At 41.2% G+C, this 18,352-nt stretch overlaps 1 protein-coding gene across 1 annotated transcript in view; it reads left to right on the plus strand.

Moving 5' to 3' along the window:
• Positions 1-18,352, plus strand: part of UBE3A (ubiquitin protein ligase E3A) — a 79,685-nt gene that overhangs the window by 19,198 nt on the left and 42,135 nt on the right. The window contains exons 2-3 of the mRNA XM_073614653.1: positions 1,771-1,815; positions 16,232-16,539. Of these exons, the coding sequence (XP_073470754.1) occupies positions 1,771-1,815; positions 16,232-16,539 (353 nt within the window). The remainder of the gene's footprint in view (positions 1-1,770; positions 1,816-16,231; positions 16,540-18,352) is intronic.

Here is an 18,352-nt window from a genome sequence, read left to right on the forward strand (position 1 = left end):
GCAAATGGTAAAATAGCTCTTGATCAGTGCAGCCAGTGGTGAATGTGGGACCTTTGTTCTCTCTTCTACAGTATAGCTGTATGAAGATTTCCAAAGAGCATCAAAAGTTTTTTTTTTTTTTTTTTTTTTTTTTTTTTTTTTTTTAGATGGGGAAGAATGAGTAAAATTTTTAGCACAGCTTACTTCCAACTGACTGCTTAGACTTGTAACGAACAACTAATAGGCTGCATAACCAAGATCATACATACAAGTCATTGCAATCTTTTTTTTTTATATAATCTTGTTGGTGAGGTTATATGTTAAAATTATTTTGCAATTTTTCTCTGCATTAAGTCATACCTTAAAGTGGATGTAAACCCAATCTCATTAACTACTGCCATAGGGGTTATCTATAAGGATATACATGCCTCCTGCATGTATCTTTACCTGTCAAATGTCTCCCCTCTGTCTGTTATTAGACCCGAAAAACTGCAGATTCTGTGGGTGGGTCTGTTGTCTGGAGCTTGGTGGGTGGAGTCGTGATGTCAGTAGACTCCCCGCCCACCTCTACACTCCCCTTGTCAATATGCATTTCTCCTGTGTATTTCTAACTGAACTTCTATGATCTCTAACATCCAGTGAAAAGACAGGAAAGTAACCACATGACTTCAGCATGCCAAATCATGGTGAGGTGTGGAACAGCCAATCCTTGCAGAGCTGCTGAAGAAAGGAGTGGAGGAGGGAATTAAAAAATAATGCATGTCTTAGGCTAGTGCACGAGATGTAAATCACCTGTCACTCACAGCAAGGGGGAGGATTTGACAAAGTTTTTCTCTGTTTGTCAAGATTTATCTCACTGAACAATAAAAGGGGATTGCTCAGAGCTGGATTAACTCTTTGTGGCAAGACTGGGCTCAAATTATAGGAAATCTTGTACTCTACATTAAAAAAAAAAAAAAAAAAAAAAAAAATTCAGGTTTACATCCACTTTAAGGTTTCCAGTAATAAAAATACAATTTTAATGTCTTATTTTACACTGAAAAACTGATCCTTCCAAATTGCTACTTTAGAAAAGCTCTGAATTTTAGTTTATGCTATAGTGTGTACCTGTTTGGAAGGGAAGTCAAGACCAAGTGGTTGTAAACCTTAGACATGAAATATGACCAAAGCATATCCCTCTATAGTGTGTGATTGTCTCAATTCAGATCACTAAGTGTCTTTTCTGTCTGCTGCCTCATTCCTATTCTGTTAACACAATTCGCTTCTGATGGGGTTTCCTGACACCAGGAGACAATGGTGACAGGGGAGGGAACAGCCCATGATTGACAGCCTCAGCTTTGTTCATGTGTGCTGTGTGGAAAGGGGGGGGGGTGCTTTCCCCTCTCCCTCCCACTCAGCTCTGAGTTCCCCTCACTGTTGTTCAGCTTCCTGCCCCCTGCTTTTCAGAGCTGAGAGATCCTTTGTAAATTCTGCTCTTTGAATGTATGTAGGGGAAAGACAGCTGCAGATAAACAGGTACAAGTTATGTAGGAGGATTTGTTTCATCTCCTGTGTATCGCCTAAACCAAATCACTTCACTCGGTATATGTGAGGGGTTACAATCACTTTAACATTTTGCTGTTGATTAGGATAAATGTCATAACATCATTGGTAATTACATAGGTGTGTTGACTTTCCCTTTTTGTGTCAGTGCTGTCCCTCCTTCAAATATGTAATGTTTTGTTAAAGTTACAACTATCATGGTGAGATATCCAGCCAGCTGCTGAATAAGCACTGATGTTTGTTTTACAGATCACCAGGAGATCCTAATTCTGAAAACCTAGAAAATAGCCGAATGTAAGTATCATTACTCATACTACTTTAACTTTAATAGAAAAACATTTCAAACATGCATTCATAAAATAGTCCTGTTGGTATGAAGGGGGACAAAATCTAAATCGCTCACCATTTCATGATATACATTTTTCACATCTCGGTACCTCATCCATATACCACAATGAAGGCAGTTTTGTATATTATGATCTTCATATAATCAATTGTTGACTACTAGTTTTTATTAGAAAATAACCCAGCCGCCAAGATTTTTGTTTTACCCCCTAGACACATTCCTCCTTCTGTATGCATTTGTGTACAGGGAATTGTAGCACCATACTTGGTCATTCAATGAACAGAGCAGAAGGGAATTTTCCAAAGTGTCTAATGTGGTCAGCCATATTATTATTATTATTATTATTATTAATAATAATAATATTATTTTTTTTTTTTTTTTTTTGCTGACGCAATATCATGGTTTTCTATTTTAGTCATTCTGACTCAATGCAGTGTAAACTGCCATACTGGATATGTCAGCATTTCAGCTGTCTGATGACCTGCATTTTATTTTGGGCAAATTGATACATGTTAGACAATACGTTTCTGGCTATAAGCTCCATGTAGTGGTAGAGATACTAGTGCTCCCAGTCGCACTGGATGGGGCAATGCGGGATCTGTCCTCCTCTGAACAGGACTACATATCAGACCCCTCTCTTGCTGGAGCTGCCCAACTCAAGTTACAAACCAGGGTGGTCAACCAGCTACAGCATGAGACAGCCAGGAGAAAACTTTTCTTTGCCAGACAAAAATTATTTGAATACGGGGAGAAAGCGGGTAAACTGTTGGCCTATCTAGCACATAGCGAAGATAGACCCCCTACTGTCATTTCACTTACTGGCCCTAATGGGGAAAAGATTACAGGATCCCGAGCTGTCACTACCAAATTTAGAGACTTCTTTATACAGCTTTACACGTCCCCAGGTCTCCACCACTGAAGCCCAACTAGAGGATCTACTAGCGGGAATCGCCTTCCCACAGCTAAACGACACCCAAATGGCTATGCTAGATGCACCTCTTACACTAGATGAAGTAACCACGGCAATCGCGAGCTTCGCCAGATCCAAGGCCTCGGGTTCAGGCGGGTTACCCATAGAATTTTACGCCCAATACAGTGAGATACTTACTCCCAAATTATTGTCTCTCTATAACCACCTATTCGATAGCTTTACCTTACCCCCATCAATGAGCGAGGCGGTTATTATACTCATTCCTAAACTGGGCAAAGACCCAGGCCTCCCAGAATCTTACAAACCCATATCACTCCTCCAGGTAGATATAAAGATTTTGGCCAAAGTACTTGGCCTCCGCCTTAACCAAGTGATACTAACTCTGATCCATGCAGACCAAGCTGGATTTATGCCAGGACATAACACCTCCTTCAGCCCCAGAAAATTGTATATTAACCTACAAGCGACACATACCAATGTGGGGTCCCGGGTGGTGGTGGCTTTGGACAAAGCCTTTGATTCGGTGAAGTGGAGATACCTGATTCTCTAGCTATGCTAAACTGTTAGCCAGACTAATACAGTTGATTACACTGCTAGTAGTTAACCATTGTAGTAACTTTTGGTTCAGGAAAAAGTTATTAGGCAATGTACTTCTATGGAGAGGATTGTTAGGGCTGAGAAATTATAAAATTGCATAGTAGGATGCTAGTAGCTAATAGCTGGCATTTTATGTCCACCTTTGCCCTTGGAGAACATGGCAGTTTATTAAAAAAAAATAGCTTTGTCCCAAATGCTAGATGTTCAGTAGAATAAGAGTATAAAAATAAGGCAGGTTCATATGTGGGCAAGTGTCATAACTGGTGGGTTTATACCCTCCAGTTTTAGGCCATTTTATCCAGCTTTTATTTACAACAAAAATGAATTAGGGAAATCTACCACCAACAGTCTGGTTTCATGGTCAAGATAGAAATGTTTGACAAGAGTTGCTTTGCCTTTTTAGGAAAGAAAGCTGGTTGAAAGTTATTGAAATGGCCTTTAAATTCCTGTGTATGGTCAGCATCAAAGTGACCTTAGACGGCCACCCCTGTCACAAAGAACCGTGGGTGCTGAAAGATCTGACCTTATTTGAACACCTTTAGCACAGTGACCTTTGATCTTAAAGCGGGGTTCCACCCAAATTTTGATCAATATCTGTATGTATTCTCTTCCTTGCCTAGATGCTGACATGCCGTTTAAAAAAAATGTAATTGCCGTAATTACCTTTTATTTTTCTATTCTTCTTTGCACTTCCTGGTTCTCCTCCCGTGGGAGTAGGCGTGTTTCTAGCCTCTCCCAGACTCCTGGGAGCTAGTCTCAGGCTTCCCAGGATGCCACTGAGCATGTGCGGGAATGAGCGGGAATGCTGGGAGCACAGCATTCACCACATCCAGGAAATAAATGCTTGTGGGCTTCAAATGCCCACAATGAAGATGGAAACCGCCTGCAGTGAATAATATAAGTTATTCTTTCCAACGAAATCTGACACAGGCGGACATATTACACACAATATGTGAGTATGTAATGCTGAGAAGAAAAGTTTGTGAATGAACTCAATTAAAAAAAAAAAAAAAACGATAGATAGGTGGACCCCCGCTTTAATAACCCATGGATTCAGCAGTAGTGAACTATTCCTAAACCATAGAAAAAGGCTATGATCAGATATTTGTCACAGATTATTTCTAAGTGCAGTCAAAGTATAGTGCTTATGATCTGCAATAATATGTGCAATTCAATTTTTAAAGGCGTTAAACCATAACCAGTTCATTTTTCTGTATAGTTGCGAGATTTCTGTTTCTAAACCTTGTCATATTCTCTATTTGGCATATTACAAGCCTAACTATACTGTGAAAAAATACACTGATCAGTCATAAAATTATGACCATCCACCATAACCATTTGAGGCATGGTCTCCACTAGACCTCTGAAGGTATACTGTGGTATCTGGCACCAAGTCATCAGTAGCATATCTTTTTAAGTCCTGCAATTTGTGAGGTGGGGCCTCCATGGTTCCGACTGTTCATAGTGCATCCTGGTGCCATCCCTACCCTTCTCGTAAGCAACACACGCGCCTGGCCATTCACATGATGTATGAGAAAAAGTGATTCATCAGACCCGGGTACTTTCTTCCATTGCTCCTTGGTCCAGTTTTGATGCTTACGTGCCCATTGTATATTCATTTTTTCAGCACATCTGACAGATGCTTGATTTGGATTGAGATCTTGAGAATTTGTCAACGCCTCAAACTTCTGTTCTCAAACCATTCTTGAATTCATTAGACCAGGCCTTTTTCCATTGTTCCTGTGGTTCATTTCTGTGCCCATTGTAGGTGCTTTTGGATGTGGACACAGGTCAACATGAGCACTCTGACCGGTTTGCGTCTACACAGCCCCATACACAACAAACTGCGATTTTTTTTTTTTTTTTTTTTTTTTTTTTTTTTTTCTGTGTGGTCTGACACCTTTCTAAAGAACTGACCATGGTCTGTTCTGCTTAGCATGATCTGTTGTTAATAAGAAAGCAGGGGGAGTGGCAGGAACACCAGGGATTTCACACATAGGAAGCAATACAAAGAACGGGATATTTTTTTTATACAAGTACATGGTACAGCAAGCACATATCAGGACTATGTAATGTTGAGTTTACAAACTCTTTAACTGCCCATGACATTGTCATCAGTTCACCAGTTTTCCTTCCTTTGAATGACTTTTGGCAGGTCCTGACCACTGCAAACTGGAACATCCCACAAGAGCTCTGACCCATTCATCTAGCCATTAATGTGGCCCTTGTCAAAGTCGTGAAAATACTTGCACTTGCCCATTTTCCTGCTGCTTTCAGCACATCCACTTCAGGGTCAACATGTTTACTTGCTGCCTAATATATCCCACACACTTTCAGATGTCACTGTAATGAAATAATCAGTGTTACACTTTACCTGTCAGTGGTCAAAAGGTTATGGCTGATTGGCGTATATGGCAGTTGTTTTTTTTTTTCTTTTCTTACAGGTCAGATCCTGTTCTTTAAAAAATATTCGTTAATCTTCACTCTGGTGAAAGGATAGGGCTTATGTAGAACACTGATGCAAACCAGGGTGGATAAAAATAATCAATGATTTAAAAAACAAAAAACACATTTTTTTAATTTAAATCTGATAGTTTTCTATTTAAGGTACATTATTAACTTAATTTATTCAGCATGAAGTGGAGGTTAGTTATATAGCATGAGGCTGTATATTTTGCAATATTTTAATTTTTGGTAAACTCATTCAATGAATGCAAGCTGAGATAACATAAAAATACAGAAATATTCCTTTATCCCAATGTTTTGCAAATCTATGTACTCTGCAAACTATGATTGTTTGAAGAGAAATGCATCTGTATTGTTTGCAAATATTAAAGATTCTAACTACCAGCAAGAATGAGTCCTTAGATTTAAAGGAGTTGTAAAGGCAGAAGGTTTTTTTTTATGTAAATGCGTTCTATGCATCAAGATAAAAAAACCTTCTTTGTGTAGCAGCACCCCCCTAATTACCTACCTGAGCCCCTTCTCTCTCCAGCAATGTCCACGATCCCCTCAGCCATCCAGGACACTCCTCCTGATTGGCTGAGACAGAGCAGTGGCGCCATTGGCTCCCACAACTGTCAATTAAAGTCAGTCAGCGATTTAGGGGAGTAAGGGGGTGGGGCTAGGTCGGGGCTCCGTGTTTGAATGGATACACTGAGCTCTGACTTTGCTTGGGTGCCCCCCTGTAGCAAGCTGAGGGGCACTCACTCTCTTCGGGACCGATGTCCCTTGCACATAAGGCGGTGATCGGCTTTTTTTTGACAGCGTGAGGAGAAAAAAAAAAAGATTGCCAAGCTTTTGTTTACATCACGGGATCAGCTGTCATTGGCTGATAGCTGATCATGTGGTAAGGGGCCAGGATTGGCCCCTTACTCGGATCTGTGATCACCCGAGTCTCAGTGACTCGGTTATCACAGTGCGCGCCCTGCAGGGGGCGCACGGGGATCGTGCAAAGGGGAGGACGTCATATGACGGCCTCCTGGAAATTCAGGTCCGCGCTGTGGCTGTCATTTGGCTATAGCGCGGACACCAAGTGGTTAAAGTGAATGGGACTGTTGGTGAGTCAACAGTGGATCAGAGGAGGAGCCGCTGCAGGACAGAGATGACAGTTGCTCTTTAATAATTATGATTTAAATAAAGCCTTTTTACTAGTAATTTAAATCAAATCCACCCTGATGCAAACTGATTCTCTTCAGTAACCCAAGAAAATACACTCTTCATACAAAGTGAACAAGCAATTCATATGACCACTGACAAGCTTTATGTGACATAAGCAATGAGGAAGTAAAGATTTCTGAAAATGAAGGCATAGTTATGGTTAAACTATTTGCCCATTCATCAGTAGTTCCTTACTGCTCCTGATTTCTTAGAATAGGGCAGTTAGAAGAAAGCTCTGTATTTTAATGTTTCCACCATTACATCCCCTAGTTTAACAAACTTTTGTTTTCACTGCAATTTGTTAGGCCTGATGCACATGGACATATAATCTTGCAGCAAAAGCCTGTATAAAACGTGGTCCACGGTGCATCTCAATTCATATGGAAATACATGGATTTATGTGTGTAATGAGTTGAGATGCTAGGTATGTCATTTTTCAGAATGACTGAAGACCATGATCATTCTGCACATGTGCCACTGCATTTTTGATGTTTATATCTGCCGCTTGGTCCTGAATTAATCATTCACTGGAAGCAGGGGCAGAATAACCTCATCTATTAATCCTTCTGAATGAATGAAGGCCCAGTGTTTTTTTTTTTTTGTGCCACGGCCACTGCTACCTAGTGTGAATGAGCCCATAGCATACAATACTTGTGCATTCAGATCAATAAAAAAACGATATGCTATTAAAATCTGACTGTGGCGGGGGTGTTTTTATGCCCATGTGCATGAACCCTTACAAATGCAATTGTCTGGTTTGTTGTCATTGTTCTTGGCAGCCTAAATATTCAGAGGCAAAAAATCACTTAACCTATATTAAATCAATTTCATTAACTTGTGACTGTGGTACAGGTTTAATCCCATTCAGTTTATATGTTAACGTTTCAGAAGATTATTAGAATAGAATATCATTTTAATTAAGTTGGTATCGTGGATGGCGATCTTTGCTGCACACCACCAGCTTCTGTCTTGTAATCCTTTAGAGGAGAGCGGCCAGCTGTCTTTTTATGGCCTTTTCCTTCAGAGGTAGCTCAATGATAGCAATAGGTTACATAAATGTCAAATATCTCAGATTCTGTACTGCTGTCAGTTTTTTAGCATACTTCATTCTGATTGTTGTTAGTAGATCTTTCACATAATGTTTAAAATGTAATTTTTGTTTTAGATATTATGGTCCTATATACTTTGATATAGCTGTATACCAGTATTCTCTTTGTGCTCTCATTGCTCTCTAATGTCATCACTATTTTAATGTACACCATTTTTCCATGTGCACGTTTTTCTCCCATCGCACGATGTGTGCTTCAAGCATGAATGTCCTACAGATTGCAGTGATGGGGCATCTTGAAAAGTCAAAAACTGAAGTGAACAAGCACGTGATCCTTGAGTCTGTGTATTTATAGAAGCAACTGTTGGCTTCAATCCATGCTCTGCATATCTGTGGACGTTGCAAATGTACTCTTTAAAGCCTGCTTAGCAATGTGTTTGCTATGTGACTGCCCATGATTGCACTCAAAATCTAATATGTACTTTCAATGTAAAGTCCCTATAGAATGCAGATTTGAAGTGTGCACTACATTTAGAATTGAATCTATATTTTATTTATTTTTAATGCATCACAAAGCAAATCTAGTTAATTATAAACGTTTCTGCTGGCCAAGAAGAATTTTTTTTCCTTTATTTTTTTTTTTTTTTTTTTTTTTTTTTTTTGCATGATCACAGCCAATGCCTGTTTATTGGCAACTTCTTACCGAAATAGACAGTGTTGTTTTTTGTTTTTTTGTTTTTTTGTTTTTTTGTTTTTTTGTTTTTTTGTTTTTTTGTTTTTTTGTTTTTTTGTTTTTTTTTTTTATTGAGAAGCAATGGTTTTATTTTATGAATTAAAAGTATAATGTAGTAGCAATCATCTGTGAAGATGTTTTAATCTTTGGCTTAGTTATTTGGGACAATTTACTTAAAGCAGAGCTTGCACTAAAATGCATAGTCCACTTATTACATCAGGCCACCACCCCTATTCCTCACCACATTATACATGTTGAGAGGAAAAGTTAAAAAAAAAAAAAGTGTAAAAGTGTAAACCTAGCCTTAAAAGGAGACATATATATTGTGCAGAAACATCCGTGTTTTTTTTCCTTTGTGTTCAACTGTTACCTACTATTTGCTTTCCTAATACAGATTAAAGGATAAATCCACCTTTTAAGAAAAAATAACAAATGCACCTTTTTTTTTTTGCGGGAAAACGTGTGCATTTATTTTTTCGTGCAGGATCTTGGAAAGCATTCACCTGTGATCAGTAGATCACGAGTGCAATGTCAGGCTTCTGGAGACAATCCCTGCAGCTTTCTGCTTGTACAGTCATATGGGTTGTCTGTTGAAACTCCAAGGCCTGTGAATGAACTATGAGAGCGCTCATCAGCACCCTCATAGTTCATTCAGATATGCAGGCCCTTGGCTGAAGTGGATGAGGTAAGTTGTAGTTTATTCATTCACTGGAAACAGACCCTGCATGGCTGTGCTGTTTTTAAATTGTGACAGCAGTTGTGGGGGGGGGGGGGGGGGGGGAGAAGAACCCCCGCTCACTGTAACACCACGGGGGATCAGGGAGAAGTGGCAGGAGCAGGAACATGTTCCACCCTATATAAAGGTGGAACATATAACATATTCCAAAAGATACAATTGGCCTTTAACTTGGTGTGGTCTAAAAGATAGATACTAGTCATGAGGAGTGTATATTTATATTGTTTTCAGTTTCATTATGACTGAGCTTCTTTGAAAAAAATGTTTTGTAGTTGTAAATTTGAAAATTAGGTTAATATGGAAAACCTCTGTTCCTGGGGCATTTCTTCTTTACTGATTGGCCAGAAGCCATGGATTCCTAAAAACAAAAAATAAACTTTAAGCCATATTTTTATTTAATTATACTTGATTTTGCAACATGTCAGTTGGATTAACTGTTGTAAATACTTTCTACCTCCAGATAACTCTCCTCCACATGACTTGAAGTTTGCTGTTTAAAAACATATAGTGATTTACTGGTGAATCTAAAATTCTGGCCTATCCGTTCAGATGGTGCTTTGTGAGCGCTGATGTAACATAGAGTAAAGCCTGGTACACACTACTAGGAAAAAAACTAACAACCCAGGTCAGAGTCTCTGTACTAACAATCCAATGTTAGTACAGTGATCTCCCCTTTTGTGCTATTGTGTTCTGATGGGGGATGCCCCTCCTGCCAAAACACTCTGGATAGCACTCTTAACCATTGACTGAGAGCGCTGAACTGGAGCTGGTTGGCTGCTGGTTTTCCAGCTTGCTCGTTCGACAGAAGCTGGCCCAGCTGCCATACACACTGGCCAAATGTCGGCCATTTTTTATTAAACTGACTGACGTCACCCAACATTCTTTCTGTGTGTACTAGGCTTAAATGTATTAGGGTTTAGTGGGAAGAGAGTTGATCTATAATGGAGTATTTGCTGCTATCTCCCTGATACCTCTGTGATGTGCGGTGCTTCCAGCTGAGAATCTGCCTTGTCTTAACTTGTTCCATATGTTTGGATTTTACAGTGCAAGCCCATGGTCATGGCTGCACTAATGTAAAGGGTTGTCTCATTATTGGGCTTTCAAACACCAGCGAAAAGTCCAGCCTAAAGCTGCGCATGCATGAGTCAGTTTTTCTTCATTCAGCCAGCTGGCTGAATGAAAAAATCTGACCCTGATTCTACCATCCACACATTTTGGTGTGGCTGCAGGAATCCTCCCTGCTGTGTCTTCTGTATTCTGACAGTGGAGAAACTTCCCCACTGTCAGCATACGCTGATCAGTGCTGCAGCACTGATCGATCGACAGATCGCCTTCTCACAAACTGGTTCCTGCTGGACCGACCAAATCTCAATCCATGTATGGCCAGCTTAACGTAACCCAAAATTGAGAGATGTTTTGTGCAGCATTACTCTGTAGAAGGCATTATGCTGCAAAAAAATCAGGTATAGTGGAAGTGTGTTCTACTGTCTCCATCAGGCAGCCTCCGAGGGGAAGGGTGGAGACATGTGTTCCTACAGTGCTGGGTTATTAGGGGTGCTGAAATGAATGGATGCATCGCGATTCGAGTTTCCTCGCAACGGCATCGATGCATGCGACCGTAAAAATCAATTTCCAGTGATGTAATTGCCCCGCCCCTCCCGGGAGAGCGCTCTGAGCGTATCCCCTGTTGTGTACAATCCATGCCGCTCATGTGACTGCCTGGTCCGCCTCTCTCCTCTCACTTCCAGCTCTCCTCTCACGTCTCTCCTGGCATCAGCGGAGAATTCTCAGCCCCGCCCGCTGACTGTTGCTTTCAAATCAGAAGAGAGGCGAGCGGGGCTGAGAATTTCACGCTGACGTCAGGAGAGGCTTGAGACAGGAGAGAGGTGGGGCGGGCAGTCACATCGGGGGTGCCTATGCTCGTGGCCGACGGTCGTGGGCACGAGAGGCAGAACAGGGACGTGTGTGTAAACGCACAAATCCCTGTTCTGAGAGGAGAAACAGATCGTGTGTTCCTAATAGCTAGGAACCACGTTCTGTAATTTCCTCTAATCAGTCCACTACAGTTAGAAACACACACTAGGGAACAGTGTTAACCCCTTGGTGTTTAACTCCTTCCCTGCCAGTGACATTTTTACAGTAATTGATGCATTTTTATAGCACTGATCGCTATATAAATGACAATAGTCCCAAAAATGCGTCCGCTGTGTACGCCATAATGTCAGTCACGATAAAAATCGCAGATTACCGCCATTACTAGTAAAAAAAAAAAAAAAAAAAAAATGCTATAAATGTATCCTCTATTTTGTAGATGCTATAACTTTTGCGCAGACCAATCAATATACACTTATTGCGATTTTTATTACCAAAAATATGTAGAAGAATACATATCGGTCTAAACTGATGAAAAATTAGTTTTTTTTTTTTTTTGTTTTTTTTTTTTTTAAAATGGGGAAATTTATTATAGCAAAAAGTACATAATATTGTGGGTTTTTTTTGTTTTTTTTTTTTGTTTTATAGTGCAAAAAAAAAAAAAAAAAAAAAAAAAGCAGAGGCAATCAAACACCACCAAAAGAAAGCTCTATTTGTGGGGAAAAAAAGGACGTCAGTTTTGTTTGGGTGCAGTGTCGCACGACCGCGCAATTGTCAGTTAAAGTAACGCAGTGCCGTATCACAAAAAATGGCCTGGTCATTCAGCAGCCAAATCTTCCGGGGCTGAAGTGGTTAAGGGAGTGAGGTTATTTTTAATTTAAAGCGGATTTCCAGTCAATATCTTGTTTATTAAAAGTCAGCAGCTACAAAAAAAGTGTATCTGCTGACTTTTAATAAAAAAGACACTCACCTGTCCCACAATCCAGCAACCTGGTCACCCAAACGCTCCCTTCTTTCCACCGCCTGTCCACGGCGCTGGCAACACTACTGTGGGCATCTGGCTGTGACAGCTTGCAGCTTCACAGCCGGGTGCGCATGTCTCACACTGCGCTGTCCTGAATGGCCGGGCAATCTTCTTGGACCTGTGATGTGTCCTAGAAGATTGCAGGGAGGAGGGGCGACCCAATCATAAGTGGGTGTTCGTCAGTAATCGTGATGCATCGTGGAATTGAATCATTGACCAGATAATCATAATTGAATCGCGAGACCAGTGAAGATGCGTGCTTCTATGGGTTATAGTTAACTTGGATGGTTTGGTTTTCAAAGAAATATTCTAAAATACATCATGTATGTCTCTTGTATTAGAGAACAGAGGAAAATGTCTATAGGTACTATTTTCTCTAATGGAATACAAAGATCTTATGAAGGTTCTGAAATGGAAACAGCAGCAAGTTGTGAAGCGTCTGAGAATTCTAGATGGGCGCTACTGTTTGTTTACCAGTAACCAGCAACTGTAAGGCCCCTTTCACACAGGAGGACCGATTGGGTCCGCCTGTCAGTTTTTTAGGCGAACCCTATTGGACCATCCATTGCTTTCTATGGAGCTGCAGGTGTCAACAGACGTGTCTGTTGACACCTGCCGACATCCGATCCTATCCGTTAAAGTCAAACGGATGGGGGATCGGATGACAGTCAGATGTAAATGGACAGGCAGTCTGTTTACAGCTAACCGCCCATGGAGAGACGCAGGCTGTGTCTGTCCTCTCTGCATCAGCGGAGCAGACACAAACCTGTCATCTGCCTGTTCAGCAGGGATCAGTGGAGAGATTCCCTGCTGAGCAAGCGGATCTGCTGGCAGACTCTGCCAGTGTGAAAGAGGCCTAAGAACAGATCCTCAGACAGCAGTAAAATTAAAACCTGACAGGGGTTCCAACCTCTCCCACTCTCCCAGTAACTTAAAACAAAGAAAATATAGTTTTGGGTATACTCTTGTATTCTAGTTACTTTAGTGTATTCATATAAATTGTATGATCCAAGAACTCAGAATCATTAGTTGGCTCTGGTAAGCTTCTTTAGGGCCTGTTAATATGCATTTGTGGTAACCAAAAGGCATATTACGTGCGACTGACCCCAGTGCACCTGTTGACAGACATGCATTGCGGTGCGCTGCCAAAATAGTGTTTTTGTAACAATGGGCTGCAGCTATTGTGCTCTAAAGTATGTTCACTGGAAGGTGTGACCAGGTGCCACATCTCACCAGGGCACTTAAAGCATAACTTAAAGCGGAGTTCCACCCGCTTGAACTTCTGCTGTCCGGATTCCTCCCCCCCCTCCGGTGTCACATTTGGCACCTTTCAGGGGGGAGCAGATACCTGTATAATCCAGGTATTTGCTCCCACTTCCGAGCATAAATCGCCGCAGTATCCACGGCTATCTACGCAATGTCCGGCCCCTCCTCCGTCCCCCCCCCCCCCTTTCTTCTGGGAGACACATAGGTCCCAGAAGACCGCAGGGACCAGTGAGATCGCGCAGCGCGACTTGTGCATGCGCAGTAGGGAACCAGGCTGTGAGGCCGCAAGGCTTCACTTTCTGATTCCCTTACTGAAGATGCCAGCACCTCCACCCGGAGCTGAGGGACAGATCGGCTTTGGTTGAGGACATCGCTTGTGCCCTGGACAGGTAAGTGTCCTAATATTAAAAGTCAGCAGCTTCTGACTTTTACATTTTTTTTTTTTTTCCGGCGGAACTCCGCTTTAACTGTATTTGAGCACCACTAACTGAAAACGCTATTCAGTTTTAATGGTAAAAGCAAACTCACCCACTCACTCATCGCATACTAGCTCATTATTAAATGCCTTAGAACAAAGCTGTTTGCAGCGGTCCCCACATACTGATGTGACCGGCAACATGTCTCCTGGAGTTATTTCCGGGCCCGCAGGCTCTGGCGCTGTGATTGGCTGGAGCTGTGATGACATCACTCCCGTGCATGCAAGCGGTAACTGCCGGTTATGGCACAGCTCCTGAAGAAACGGTACGAGTGGGCCGTTTCTTCAGTGCGCATGTACTGATGATGGCACTAAACTGTGCAGGTTTAGGAGATATTCATGGTACCTACAGGTAAGCCTTATAGAGAATCCATTAAATGTACAAACCGACAGCTTCTCAATAGAAAATTTTTATTGTAGCATTACAGCAGTAACATGAATCAAAATCTGACACGTTTTAGCCTAAGCCTTCATCATAAGCCTTAATTATAGGCTTACCTGTAGGTAAAAGTGGTGTAACTAGGTTTACAACCACTTTAATCACACATATGGACATGTACATGAATATTATTCACATAAAGATAATTTGTTCTCTAAATGTATTTGGTTCTTTTAAAGTGGCACTTGCATACATGTGAATTGATTATAGACCTGTCAATATGTTTTACTCACACATCCCTGCCTAAAAAAGTATCTTCGTATTAAAAAAAAAAGTAATTCTTGTGCACAGTGATGCATCGAAGTAGCCGAGGTGAGTGCAAGACCACCAATAATGTCCAGTAGTCCTAGTGGAAGAAAGACCAATCCCAATATTAGGAAAACCACTTCAATCAAATAGAAGGTTTCCAACTCCACTTTTTTGTTCCTGCAAGATCGGCTTTCTTTATGGTTTTCTGTTAGATCTCAAAGCATACTTGTTTGGAGCTTAAATTCACAAACTAGTTCTGGCCATAGATGGAGGGATTTTCTTTCCTGGGACCACAGGTTGTGTGAAAGCAAACCCTTTGATTTCCCCATCAATACAGTGAGTGTTGATGGGGGAATCCCTCCCGTGGGGGAAGCCGTCCCTACCAGGAGAACACAGCGATTATTGTTACCGGCTATAAAAACCTCTAGTAGACATTGCATATAAAATATGACAGGCTGGTTGTACCCAAGTTGATACATTTGATCAACTTGGGTACATTTAGCTTGCCCATACTTGGTCTATGGCCAACTTAAGCTGCAGGAGGACTGTAATTTTGGATTCTCCATTAGCCTGCTCTTTAAGTCCTGGCTGCTGTAGGATACCAAGCAATGTTTGACTAGGGTAGTGCACTTTTTTATTGTTGGTGCTTTGGTACTCTTTGGTTTCCTGGCGGCATCTGAATGCTGTTATAGTTAAGAGTATTTATGCTATGCAGACTTGCAGCTGATCATTGATTATTTACTTGTTAATACAATTATTTTGTCTTATGAAAGAGCATCAAAATAGGTAGCTAAGGACTTTTTCTTTTTTAGAGTTCCCGTAAACAGTCTAAGCCGCCCACCCCCAGCTCCCAGTTCCTGAAATCTTGCTAGGTTAATAGTCTTGTACAATACAATATAACCTGATTTGCCATATTTAACCTTCCACTCCTATTTTCAGTGCATAGGACTGTGGGAAGACAATATAAAGGCAGATTTCATGCAAGTGTGCTAGCTTGCTTTTTTTTTTTTTTTTTTTTTTTTTTTTTTTTTTTCTGTTTACTATATTTGATAACCGATATGATTCAATTAAAGGGTAATTTTGTGTATTTTCCTGGAGGTCTGCTTTATATAAAGCCCACTAAATGTTTACAGTTCATTTGTACAATTGTGATAGTAGATGTTTTTAACAGCTGATCTAAAAACTTGGGTTTCTGGGAGTCTTGGGTTTAAAAATCCTTTTAATTTAAAAGTGTTATTGTGTACATGCCACACTAACCCTGCTTTACTAATACCATGAATGAGCTTTTATGAAAGCTGTACTAATCCACATGCCTGTTTGAATGTTTGCTACAGGAAGCGAGCCGCTGCAAAGCATCTAATAGAACGCTACTACCACCAGTTAACTGAGGGTTGTGGAAATGATTCCTGCACGAATGAGTTTTGTGCTTCCTGTCCTACTTTTCTCCGTATGGATAACAATGCAGCAGCCATTAAGGCCCTCGACTTATATAAGGTTAATGCAAAACTCTGTGATCCTCATCCCTCTAAGAAAGGAACCAGCTCGTCTTATCTAGAGAACAACTCCAAAAGTGCCCATAACAACTCGTGCACGGAGAGAAAGATGAACAAGAAGGAAATACAACCCAGGGAAGACTTTAAAGGTAATATAATCATTTATCCTAATGCTTGACTTGTAGATTCTCATGCACTCACTCCTCCTATCACTACCTCTATGGCCTGCCATATCTGTTGCAACTTTTATATAATGCATTCATATATTATTCAGACCCCCTTCACTTTTTTCATTTTTGTTATGTTGCAGCCTGATACTTCAGTTGTTTAAATTCATTTTTTTCATTAATCTACACTCGGTACTCGGAGTGAATACAGCATTTTAGAAATGTTTGCAAATGTATGAAAAAAAAGTCCAAAATATCACATTGGCATAAGTATTCAGACCCTTTGCAGCAACACTTGAGATTTAACTCGTGTGCCTCCCATTTCTCTTGATCGATGCTGAGATGTTTCAACACCTTAATTGGAGTCCGTCTGTAGTAAGTTAGACTTGATTTGGAAAGGCACACACCTCTCTACTAAAGGCCTCACAGCTGACAATGCATACTGTACCAGAGCAAAAGCCATGAGGTCAAAGGAACTGGCTGCAGAGTCCAGACACAGGTTTATTGCAAGACACGGATCTGGGGAAGGCTACAAAAGAAATTCTGCTGCACTGAAGTTTCCCAAGAGCACTGTGGCCTCCATAATTCTCAAATGGAAGAATTTTGGCACAACCAGGGCTCTTCCAAGATCTGGTCGCCCTGCCAGATGGCAATTGGGGGAGAAGGACCTTGTAAGAACAGTGACAGAGACCCGGGTGATCACTATGACTAAGCTCTAGAGATCCTGTGTGGAGATGGGACAGTTTCAGAAGGACATCCATCATGTAGCCCTCCACCGTCTGGTCTTTAGGACAGTGGCTAGATGGAATCCTCTCCTCAGTACAAAACACTTGGAAGCCTGTTTGGTATTTGCAAAAGGCACCAGAAGGATTCTGACTGTGAGGAACACGATTTTCTGGTCTGGTGAAACCAAGATTAAACTGTTTGGGCCTCAATTCCAAAACTTTGTCTGGAGGAATCCAGGCACTGCTCTTCACCTGCTCAATACCATCCTTAAAGTGAAGCATGGTGGTGGCAGGATGCTGTGGGGGTGTTTTTCAGCAGCAGGGACTGGAAGACTGGTCAGGGTTGAGGGAAAGCTGAATGGAGCAAAGTACAGAGCTCTCCTCAATGAAAACCTGTTCCACGGCGCTCAGGGCCTCAGACTGGGCCAAGCTTCACTTTCCAACTTGACAATGATCCTAAGCACACAGCCAAAACAACACCCGAGTGGCTTAGGGACAACTCTGAAAGTCCTAGAGTGACCCTGACTTGAACTCTATTGAACATCTCTGGAGAGACCTGGAAATGGCCATCCAACCTGACTGAGCTTGAGAAGATTTGCCAAGATGAATGGCAGAAAATCCCCCATCCAGGTGTGTAAAGCTTGTCGTGTCCTACGCAAAAAGACTCAAATGTAAATGCTGCCAAAAGCGCTTCAACAAAGTACTGAGTAAAAGGTCTGAATACATAAGTACATGTGATATTTCAGTTTTATTCTTTTTAATAAGTTCAGGCATTTTCTAAATTTTCTTTCTTTAGCATTGCACCAGCAATCAGTAGATTGGTAGTGCCATGCAGATCTCCTGCAGACCTGTCAGTGTATCTGCTTGTTCGTGCCTCATACAAAGCCGATACATTCTGACAGGAAGAATCAATGAACTACCACGGTGCTCACAACACTGTGGTAGTTCATTGAGAACTACAAGCCGACCGCCGCTAAGGCCGCTGGGACTTGTAGTTATCCATTCACAGAACACTGTAAATTAGTAATACGGCTGGGCGCATGGAAGTTTTTCTTTAATTGTGACAGCTA

The sequence above is a fragment of the Aquarana catesbeiana genome, linkage group LG02 (genome assembly GCF_042186555.1).
Source record: "Aquarana catesbeiana isolate 2022-GZ linkage group LG02, ASM4218655v1, whole genome shotgun sequence".
Taxonomy (NCBI): Eukaryota; Metazoa; Chordata; class Amphibia; order Anura; family Ranidae; genus Aquarana; species Aquarana catesbeiana.